Raw genomic sequence first — 10,697 nt, 5'->3', positions numbered from 1 at the left:
TTTAATATTCTGAGTGGATCCTATACTGAGATAATCATATAAATCATTGTCATATTTGGATTATTCTGTTTTGTATAATAAAAACGTTTCCAATAGGTGAAAAGGAATTCATACACACCAATCATTAAAACTTAAAAAGAAAAAGAGGGCATAAGGAAATGAAGGAATTTAGACTGAAATAGGGGATAAGCCTATGTTCAGTGAATAGAATTGGAGACAAAAGATCTGATATCTAGTTGTTATATGGATTTCTTTTTATGGCATGATGTAACAATACTAAACCCTAGTGTTGTAATCTAATGAGAGCCTCCAGTAGTTTGGACTAGGTTAGAATCCCTGGATTGATGGTGCTCGTAGTCATCGTGGAAATACTAGAGCAAAATGCAAGGTGCAAGTATGAGCTGATGCTCCTATGAGTGAAAGGCATTGAGTAATTTCACTGCTACCCCTCCCTGCCAGTATCAATCAGCGGGGACGCAAAGTGGATAACCCTGAGCTTTACATCAGCACCTCGGAGTGCTGCCGGCAGTAAACAGTTTCTCGCATTGTTCCGCCGTCTCAGTAGAATTCTACTGAACGTGACGGAAGTCGCAGGGCACCAGATATAAATGAAGTTGGAGGCTGGAACAACTCACAGGACTTTAGAGCAAGCTGACAAACACATATATATATCGAGAAACCGACTCTACCTCTTCACAGTCACATTATCCTCTCCAGCTGATGATGCCACATGCTGTACATGGCTGTAACTAATGAATGTATGCTTTCCTAAGTGGATACAAAGATTTTGAAACCTTACCTAATTGAGAACCTACCACTTCGCTGCGCGATTTTTTTCATTGAACGACATGGGAACAGTAAAAAGAAAATGCGTTTATGGCATGAGGACCATCAGCTAAATGAAGACTTGAGTTCTCTTATAACATGGGATGGATGTCAGCTGCAATCTCAGTTCTTGCTCCCCAGCAGCCAGTATGCAAGAGGCAGAGCAGAGCGACCTGCTTGGGATGTTTCCACTCTTCCTAGAGGAGCGACTGCTGAACAGAAGCAACGAGTCGCTGCAGGACTTTATCAAAGGGTTCAACCTGGAGAAATCCGACATAATAGGGGACAGCTCGGCTATCGTGAGGATCATTATCTCGATCGTGTATTCGGTGGTGTGTGCACTGGGGCTAGTGGGCAATGTGCTCGTGCTGTACCTGATGAAGACCAAGCAAGGATGGAAGAAATCCTCCATCAACCTCTTTGTGACGAGTTTAGCGATCACCGACTTTCAGTTTGTGTTGACTTTGCCTTTCTGGGCGGTGGAGAACGCGTTGGACTTCAGTTGGCTTTTTGGGAAAGCCATGTGCAAAATAGTGTCCTATGTGACAGCCATGAACATGTATGCCAGTGTTTTCTTCCTGACAGCCATGAGTGTGGCCAGGTACTATTCTGTCGCATCTGCGCTTAAGGTCAAAAGGAGACCTATCGGCTGCTCTGCTAAGTGGGTGAGTGTTCTCATCTGGGTCTGCGCGATAGTCGCGTCTTTGCCCAACGCTATCTTCTCCACCACTGCGACTGTCTCTAGCGAAGTTCTTTGCCTGGTGAAGTTCCCTGTCAACAACGGCAATGCTCAGTTTTGGCTTGGGATGTACCATGCCCAAAAGGTCCTCTTAGGCTTTCTGATCCCTCTGTTCATTATAACTATGTGTTACCTGCTGCTGGTTCGTTTCATTACGGACCGAAACGTGAGCAGCTCCAGCACCAAACGGAGATCCAAAGTCACCAAATCTGTGACCATTGTGGTGCTCTCCTTTTTTCTCTGCTGGCTTCCCAACCAAGCCCTGACTACCTGGGGGATTTTAATAAAACTGAACATAGTCCAGTTTAGCTATGAGTATTTTACTACTCAAGCCTACATATTCCCCATCACTGTATGTCTGGCTCACTCCAACAGTTGCCTCAACCCCATCCTCTACTGCCTGATGCGCAGGGAGTTCAGAAAAGCCCTGAAAAACCTCTTCTGGAAAATCGCATCACCTTCCCTGACCAACATGAGACCCTTCACTGCCACCACTAAACCAGAGCAGGATGATCACGCCCATGGTATGGTCCCCCTCAATCCAGCTGAACCTGATATCATATGTTACCCCCCTGGGGCTGTGCTATACAATGGCAGATATGATCTCCTCCCCAATAGCTCCACCGAGCAACGGTACTGAGACTTGTCCTATAAGACGATGGGGTCCACCAGCCTCAGTCATTCCCCCACAGCAGAATATCAAGAGCCAGTCTTGTCTAGAAAGTCGTAGAGGACTCAGTAAGGAGATCTCTTCATGTGTCATTGTGACATCAATACCATGAGATGTTAAATCAGTGTCCTAAAATAAATATATACAAAAGGAGCTGCCACACTGTAAAAGCAATGGCATATCTCAAGGTGTAAAAAGGTCTATAGAGCAATCAGGAGACAGTTGTGTAGATAATAACCCAATGCAATGTATGTGCCAAGGCTTATCTGTTGATACATGTGATGCAGCTGCTTTTGGTTGCTGTAGCACTAGCTGCTCCATTTGTTTCTTGTTGCAGTTAAAGGGGAACTAACACAAAAATCGAAATTTAAAGGGATGGTTAGCCTTCAGGTTAACTTTTAGTATGTTGTGCAATGGCCAATTCTAAGCAATTTTTCAATTGGTCTTCATTATTTTTTTTTTTTATAGTTTATGAATTATTTGCCTTCTTCTCCTGATTTTTTCTAGCTTTCAAAAGGGGGTCACTGACCCCCTCTAAAAACAAATCCTCTCTAAAGCTACAATTTTATTGTTATTGCTACTTTTCTAAACTCATCTTTCTGTTCTCACTCTCCCCTATTACTGTTCCATATTCTCATTCAAATCAATGCATGGTTGCTAGGGTGATTTGGACCCTAGCAACCCGATTGCTGACACTGCAAACCAGAGAGCTGCTGAATAAAAAGCTAAATAACTCTAAAACCACAAGTAATAAAAAATGAAAAACAATTGCAAATTTTCTCAGAATATCGCTCCCTACATCATCCTAACCGTTAACTCAAAGGTGATTTTAATAGCCTCCTATAAGATATATTGGATCTAACTGTCAATGAATATCTGACACCCAACTGCTGCATGAAGACAGAATGAAGAGAAACAGATGCTGAGAGAGGAATAGTGACGATAAACTTGATTATTTCAGGAATGGTACAGAATATTTAATTGATTGTATTTAAAAAGTTTCTTATTTCAGTATGCTGAAGCTTATGTAAATGTTTCATTTTTGTGATAGTTCCCCTTTAAGTAGGGATTTTATCTCAGTGCCTGCTCCATCCGCGTCTCCCGGGAGACAGAGTGTTGTGAAAAACAGGTTTTTGACCCCTCAGTTCCAAACTGAAAAAGATCCATGCTGCTTTATAATGCATTAGCACACATTGAAAGCGATGTTATTGTTTTGCAGCCAAACTTCTATACTTTATAATTCGCAGCTCAAATTGACATCGTCCTGGCATATTGCTGAGAATGTTTCACCATTCACATTGATTCCTGTTGCAAAGGAGCTTACATTCTAATGCATGCAGCTTCCCCAGAAGCCAGTTAAAGGGGTAGTTCGCATTTATGTTACCTTTTAGAATGTTATAGAATGGATAATTCTAAGCAACTTTTCAATATGTCTTCATTGTTTACTTTTTATAGTTTTTTATTTATTTGTCTTCTTCTTCTCTTTCCATCTTTCAGATCTAAAAACAAATGCTCTGTAAAGCTACACATTTATTGTTATTGCAACTTTTTATTATTCATCTTTCTATTCAGGCCTCTCTTATTCATATTCCAGTCTCTTATTCAAATCAGTGCATGGTTGCTAGGGAAATTTGAGAATGGAGAGCTGATGAATAAAAAGCTAAATAACCCAAACACCATAAATAATAAGAAATGAAAATCAGTTGCTAATTGTCTCAGAATATCTCTCCATCATACTAAACATAACTTTTAAAGGTGAACAACCTCTTTATCCTTTCACCATGTATTTAGGCATCTGAGCATTCAGATATAATCTATACAGAGTATAGACGCATGCAGTGCCCTGTTTAGAATTGAACACAGCACTCCAAGGCTTAAGATCTAACTTCTGTGCTGCTTTCCTTTAGAGATGTAATCTATGGGATCCGTTATCTGGAAACCTACTTCCGAATTACAACAAAATTATTTCCTTTTTCTCTGTAATCATAAAACAGTAACTTGTACTTGATCCCAACTCAGATATAATCATTTTAGGAAGCAAAACCAGTCTATTGGGTTTATTTAATGTGTACATGATTTTTTTTAGTAGACAAGGTATGAAGATCCAATTTACGGAAAGATCTGTTATCCAGAAAACCCCAGAGCATTCCGGATAACAGGTCCCATACCTGTACAGATTAGGGCTGGAGTTTGTGTAATATGAATATATTAGTTATAGTTCTTTATACTGTAGATATAATAGCCCATACACTCAGGTGTATATAAACATATGTTTTCTACCTATTGTATATCACACACAGTGCCAGGCAGTCGCAGGCACAGTCCCAGGGCCCCTCGTTGAAAGTGTTTTTATTTGATCCTGAGATGGTTAGTGCAAATACACTCAGACGGCCGTTGCAGAGGGCAGCTGTTCATGATGAGCTTTTATGACCTACACAGCCATATAAAGGAGCCATTTAAATAACACATCTCTTTAAAGGGATACTGTCATGGGAAAAAAATGTTTTTCAAAATGAATCAGTTAATAGTGCTGCTCCAGCAGAATTCTGCACTGAAATCCATTTCTCAAAAGAGCAAACAGATTTTTTTATATTCAATTTTGAAATCTGACATGGGGCTAGACATATTGTCAATTTCCCAGCTGCCCCAAGTCTTGTGACTTGTGCACTGATAAACTTCGATCACTCTTTACTGCTGTACTGCAAGTTAGACTGATATCACCCCCCCTACCTTTTTCCCCCCAGCAGCCAAACAAAAGAACAATGGTAAGGTAACCAGATAGCAGCTCCCTAACACAAGATAATAGCTGCCTGGTTGATCTAAGAACAACACTCAATAGTAAAAACCCATGTCTCACTGAGACACATTCAGTTACATTGAGAAGGAAAAACAGCAGCCTGCCAGAAAGCATTTCTCTCCTAAAGTGCAGGCACAAGTCACATGACCAGGGGCAGCTGGGAAATTGACAAAATGTCTAGCCCCATGTCAGATTTCAAAATTGAATATAAAAAATCTGTTTGCTCTTTTGAGAAATGGATTTCAGTGCAGAATTCTGCTGGAGTAGCACTATTAACTAAAGCGTTTTGAAAAAAACATGTTTTCCGATGACAAGATCCCTTTAACCTGTACATAACTATGACTTCAAGGTATATTGAGCAGATTTGATAGCACTTCTTTTTATATGATATCTATATATATATATATGTATAAACACATTTTTTTTAACACTTGGGGCCGTTATTTCTTTTAAGAAAGTGATTTCTGTGTTTTAAATGTATTATTAGGCAACTTCTTTGCACTAAAGTTCCTTGCAGCTCTTGTGTTATGTTGTATATCCCAATTCACTCTCTAGCAGTGGTGGGTAAATGGCAGCCTTATATGATGTGTCAAACCCCAGCTTCCAGCCTTCTCTAAATCTGGGAGTTGGGGTCTGGCAAGTTCTTAATTGCTCCACTTGCCCATGCTCTATAGGGTTGACGTCCTCCAACCAAAGGTTTTAAGATACTTATGGCAAAAAATGACCTTACAGTTTAGTATGCAACACTTTCATAAGAAACTGGAGGGCTACCCAATTTCCCATTGCATGCACTAAAGGCACAGATTCCATTGTTGTTTGGATATTTTTAGATAGTCATTTGTCTATTCTACAATGTACCTGATGCTAGTATAATTACAAAACATTAGTAAGCTCCTTCAACAATCCCCATCTATTTGTTGCAGTATCCCAATGCTTAACCTCAGGTTCGAAAAATGTAAAATGAATCGGAAAGCGTGTCTCGCAGCCTCAGACTTTTGTATGTGCATCTTGTAATTGGCTATAAACATGTTCAGACTTTGCTCACCGTGAAGACTAGTTTTACAGTTAATGAAGAATCTCATTAAAATTGAATTTTACCTGATGTGTGTATGCATCCCTGAAAATCAACTCTTTTTTGTACACAGCTGAGACACAAGGTACGGTAGGCAATAAAACAGTGTCATAAAAGTGTCTCCTGAGAAACATTAGGCTGATTATGTTGAAGATTATCTTTTGCCTAAAGGGAACAGAAAGGCAGCTGAGCATGTCAAGGGCAAGACTGTGATTTAGTAGCTTAATATAATGAAACTGAAGTTTGCTACTTTTTCTCTTCTAGGTGAGGGACATGGACCGTATGCTGGTTTCCGTTGTCCAGTGCACTGATGCAAATACTTGTGAGCACCAGGGTGGTATCTCTCAAACGAAATAAAACTTTTAGTCTCATTTGTGATGTAATTTCTTACAAATCGTTACACTTCCATTTTTTTGATGATGGTCTCGGTGGTTCCCAAAAAAATACTCTAGGTGGACTGACCATGAGATGTTTTGGCTGGAGACTGTGTAGGTTGCTTTTTTGACAGATGCACAGTTCAGATGATGGGACCTCAGATGGAGCTCCTTGGCAAGAAAATGTTGCTCTGTAACATCTCAATGGCAGTTATAAGATGTATGGATATAGGTAGAGGTTTCCAAAGAGATGTTTCAGGTTATGAAGGTTTGTTAATCATGTAGCTTCAGTTTCAGATGTAATTAAAGTGCCCTTTTGGGATAATGGTGGCTTCTCCATGTTTGGTATGTCCAACCTGCCTCCTTCCCTCTTCTGTTGATTTACTAGTCCTAAAATCACAGGTTTGCAAGTTGGCTATGCTAAATTTTTATAGGATTGTCTTTCTCAGGGTGGGCCCATGGTGGTTATATTCTTTTCCTTATCCCTTCTTCTGTAATCTGTCCCTGCCACTATCAGTCAGACTTCACCAATACATTTTTCCAATGTACGCTTGAAATTACTCATGTTGAAACAATGTACCAGTCTGGGAATGAGGGGCTTTAATTTACATAACAAAATAATAATTAAGCACCAAAGTAGACCCACTGTACCCTTTAAAATAGTTTTGGAGACTTGTGGCAGGCTATCAAAATCCAATTTTTTCAAATTTTTTTTAACTAAAAAAGTTCAACCAAACTAGAATCCACGATGTGACCTTATTTATTAAAAAAAAACACAATTTAAACGGATAGGGGACAAACTCGAGAAAATCAAGAGAAAATCTGAATCATAGGAATCTTTTTCTTATTTCCCGAAAAGCCCAAATTTTTTTGATTTTTGCCTGGAAAGTCAGAAATAGTTGGATTTCAGGCTAATTCCAGGGCAGACCACAGAAACTTCCATAGGATAGGGACCTCTCCCATTGACTTATATAGAACCTCAGCACGTCTGAGATGCTGGATTTTAATATTCTGACTTTTTCCATCCTCAGGGTATAATAAATCTCAAAAAATTTGAGGTTTTTTTCCACTAAAAATTTGGATTTTACAGTAAAAAAACTCAATTTTTTTCAAGTTTTTGGCAATCAGACTTTAATAAATAAACCCCTTGGTGTACCTGTAAATATTCATATTTATGGTTCCATTAGGGTAGCTAACACTTTACCATTTAGTGGTGGAGTATAAAAGGTAGAAACATGAAAAATATAGCATACAGGCAAAACAAAGGAAATATTGGCAACATTTATTGAAAGGGCTGGCTAGGGTAGGGCATGGGGAATCTTTGCTCTGGTTCCTTGATTTAGATGGGACCACTTTGGGTGAATCAATTGCCACCGACCTTGGGTCTAATGCCAAACGATTATCAAATCAGTCCAATTCATTTTAATTCACCTTGTCCTTGTCCCTAAGGAAAGTCATTAAAGATGATCATCAAGTTGACCTGCTAACAAATTGTATTGCCCACTGGTAGGAAGCACCATTAACTCATTCAAGTCCTGTATTTACTTTTAGTTGGTCATGGGAAACCACGAGAACAACCTGCACTCTTTTATTTGCCAACTGGCTCAGAATGAAAGGTCCTTCTATTCCACATGCATTGGCCTTTCCCACTCAGTCCATGGTTTAATGCAGAATTTTACTTTGCATTTCTTTCATTCTTCAATGACTTAGTATCTGCTGGTCCCTCCACCCCTGCAGCAAGTCTGCAGAACATTTCCTTCTCCAAACTGAGCAAAGTTATTTAGTTACTTAGTTCAAATTCACACGTCCATCGAGTTCAAGCTTTTCTCCAGGTGAAATCTACCTGATTTCTAAATGATCCAGAGGAACGAGTATGAATCTGTCATCAATTTACATCAAAAGGGAAAATTCCTCCATGATACCAAAGGGGAAATCAGGCCAGATCCTGAATCGACTGAGTAATTGTATTTTCTCACTTGCAACAAAAAGCATGCAACCCTTTTTTACAGGGGTGGTTCACCTTTAAGTTAACTATTAAGTTAGAGAATGGTTTATTCTAAGAAAATTTTCAATCAGCCCTCATTTTTTATAGTTTTTGAATTATTTGCTTTTTTCTTCTGGCACTTTCCGGCTTTCAAATGGGGGTCACTGACCCCATCTAAAAACCAAATGTTCTGTAAGGCTACAATTTTACTGATGTTGCTACTTTTTATTACTCATCTTCCTATTCCTGGCCCTTTCCTATTCATATTCCAATCACTTACGCAAATCAGTGCATGGTTGCTAGGGTAATTTGGACCTTAGCAACCAGATTGCTGAAACCGCAAACCAGAGAGCTGCTGAATAAAAAGCTAAATAACTCAAAAACCAACTAATTGCAAATTGTCTCACTCTCTACATCATACTAAAAGTTAATTTAAACAACACTTTAAAATCTAATATCCACCAATGCAACCTCTTCAGGAAGAAATATCCAGAACTTTACATTCTTACAGTAAAAATGATAATTATAGTCATACAGGGCTATACAATTGTTAATATAGGTATGTTGTAAGTGTATGATGATATGTGAGGACTAACATATGTATACAGAACCATAAGTCATACCCATATGAGTAAGGAAGAATAAATCCCATCATTAATTGGGAAAAATAAGGAAGATGATCCTAAATATTTTCAGGCTGCAGAGGCATCACACCTCTCTCAATCGCTTCATTGGGTTGCACACGGCTGGATATGCAATGGTGGTGCCAGATCCGATTTTAGTATAATCACACTACAGCAACAAATCTGGCAGAGCAGGAAAGCCAACCAGCAGAAAGAAGCTTGTAATTGTGATGTCACAATAAAATAAGGGCACAGTAATAATATATAAAATGGAGACTTCAAATACAGAAGGGTTTACAGAGGCAAAATGCAAAATGCTGTAAGGGCCTATTATTGACACATAACAGAACAGTGCCTCCAGGAGGGTGCAGGGGGTCCATAGAAGTTGTATAGCACTACTTGGACAACTCAGTATCCTGAGCAGGGTCGGACTGAGCTGTCAGGACACCAGGAAAAAACCCGGTGGGTCCTGTCTCTTGTGGGCCCTGCCAGCCCAGACCTTCTCCCTGCCCGAATCTACCACTGCTGCCCCGACCCCCGTCTCCTGCCCTTATCTTGGAAAGAAGAAAGGTACGAGTGCATAAGGGGGGTGGGCTGGAGGCAGGGGTGGGGGGCCCCTGAGACAGTCTGACCCTAATCCTGAGATATATATAGCAACATAGGGGAATTAACCCTATTTGTCCCTACACCAATATATGTCTATCTATCTATCTATCTATCTATCTATCTATCTATCTATCTATCTATCATCTATCTATAATCTCTCTCTCTCTCTCTCTCTCTCTCTCTCTCTGTCTCTCTCTCTGTCTCTCTCTCTTTATTATCTATCTATCTATCTATCCATCCATCCATCCATCCATCCATCCATCCATCCATCCACCCACCCACCCACCCATCCATCCATCCATCCATCCACCTATCCATCCACCTATCCATCCATCTATCTATCATCTATCTATCAATCTGTGTGCCACATTAGGGCAAAACCATGGTTGTGACAACACAACTACAATCCCTGTTCAAGGTATAATCATGGATCCCTGATTAAGTAACATATTATGGTTCATTTATATCCACAAGTGCAGTGAGCAAAGTGCAGTCAAGTGCCATCACCACATTGCTGGTGCAACTGTACTGCATCTATCACAATTCATCAGAATGAGTCCAGTTACATGTGGATTTTGTCACAAATGTGGTATAATTGTCTGGTGTAATTTCCAGTGTTAGCGTATGAGTGATATGTGCATCCTATTCTTTCAAAACAATTCAACTGTATTGATTAACACAGGGCTATTTGCTATTTGCACAATCCTTGTTCTTTAGATTTAGATAATAATAAGATAATATTAAGGTAATACTGAATCATTGGCATCTCCCAGGCAGTAAATAGAACTCCACCTTAAAAGTAGACATCGTGTATGAGCTGTACACCCTAAAAACCATCGAGACCTGGGTGCATGCATGAAAGGTAAATATAATATGTAAAGTGATGGCACTCACAAGATTTGAGCCAAAATGACAAAAGGTGTCAAGAGAAAGAAAAAGGTTTATTCATCAAATGGAGGAATAAACCTTTTTGTTTCTCTTGACACCTTTTGTCATTTAGGCTCAAA

At 39.6% G+C, this 10,697-nt stretch overlaps 1 protein-coding gene across 1 annotated transcript; it reads left to right on the top strand.

Moving 5' to 3' along the window:
* Positions 1-409: 409 nt before the first annotated feature.
* rxfp3.S (relaxin family peptide receptor 3 S homeolog) lies at positions 410-6,474 on the top strand. Its single transcript, XM_018244537.2, has 2 exons — positions 410-2,088; positions 6,368-6,474. The coding sequence occupies exons 1-2, from the start codon at positions 930-932 to the stop codon at positions 6,412-6,414; spliced, it is 1,206 nt and encodes a 401-aa protein (XP_018100026.2). The 5' UTR covers positions 410-929; the 3' UTR covers positions 6,415-6,474.
* The last annotated feature ends 4,223 nt before the right edge of the window (positions 6,475-10,697 follow it).

Source organism: Xenopus laevis, chromosome 1S (assembly GCF_017654675.1).
Source record: "Xenopus laevis strain J_2021 chromosome 1S, Xenopus_laevis_v10.1, whole genome shotgun sequence".
NCBI lineage: Eukaryota > Metazoa > Chordata > Amphibia > Anura > Pipidae > Xenopus > Xenopus laevis.
The sequence above is the reverse complement of the archived record's forward strand: the minus strand, read 5'-3'. Positions and strand labels throughout refer to the sequence as shown.

Bases quoted from the DNA above. Each gene is read 5' to 3' on its own strand.
- rxfp3.S (XM_018244537.2), top strand. From the start codon at position 930: ATGGATGTCAGCTGCAATCTCAGTTCTTGCTCCCCAGCAGCCAGTATG. The intron at 2,089-6,367 runs GTATGGTCCCCC...TTTCTCTTCTAG, and splicing joins GCAGGATGATCACGCCCATG to GTGAGGGACATGGACCGTAT.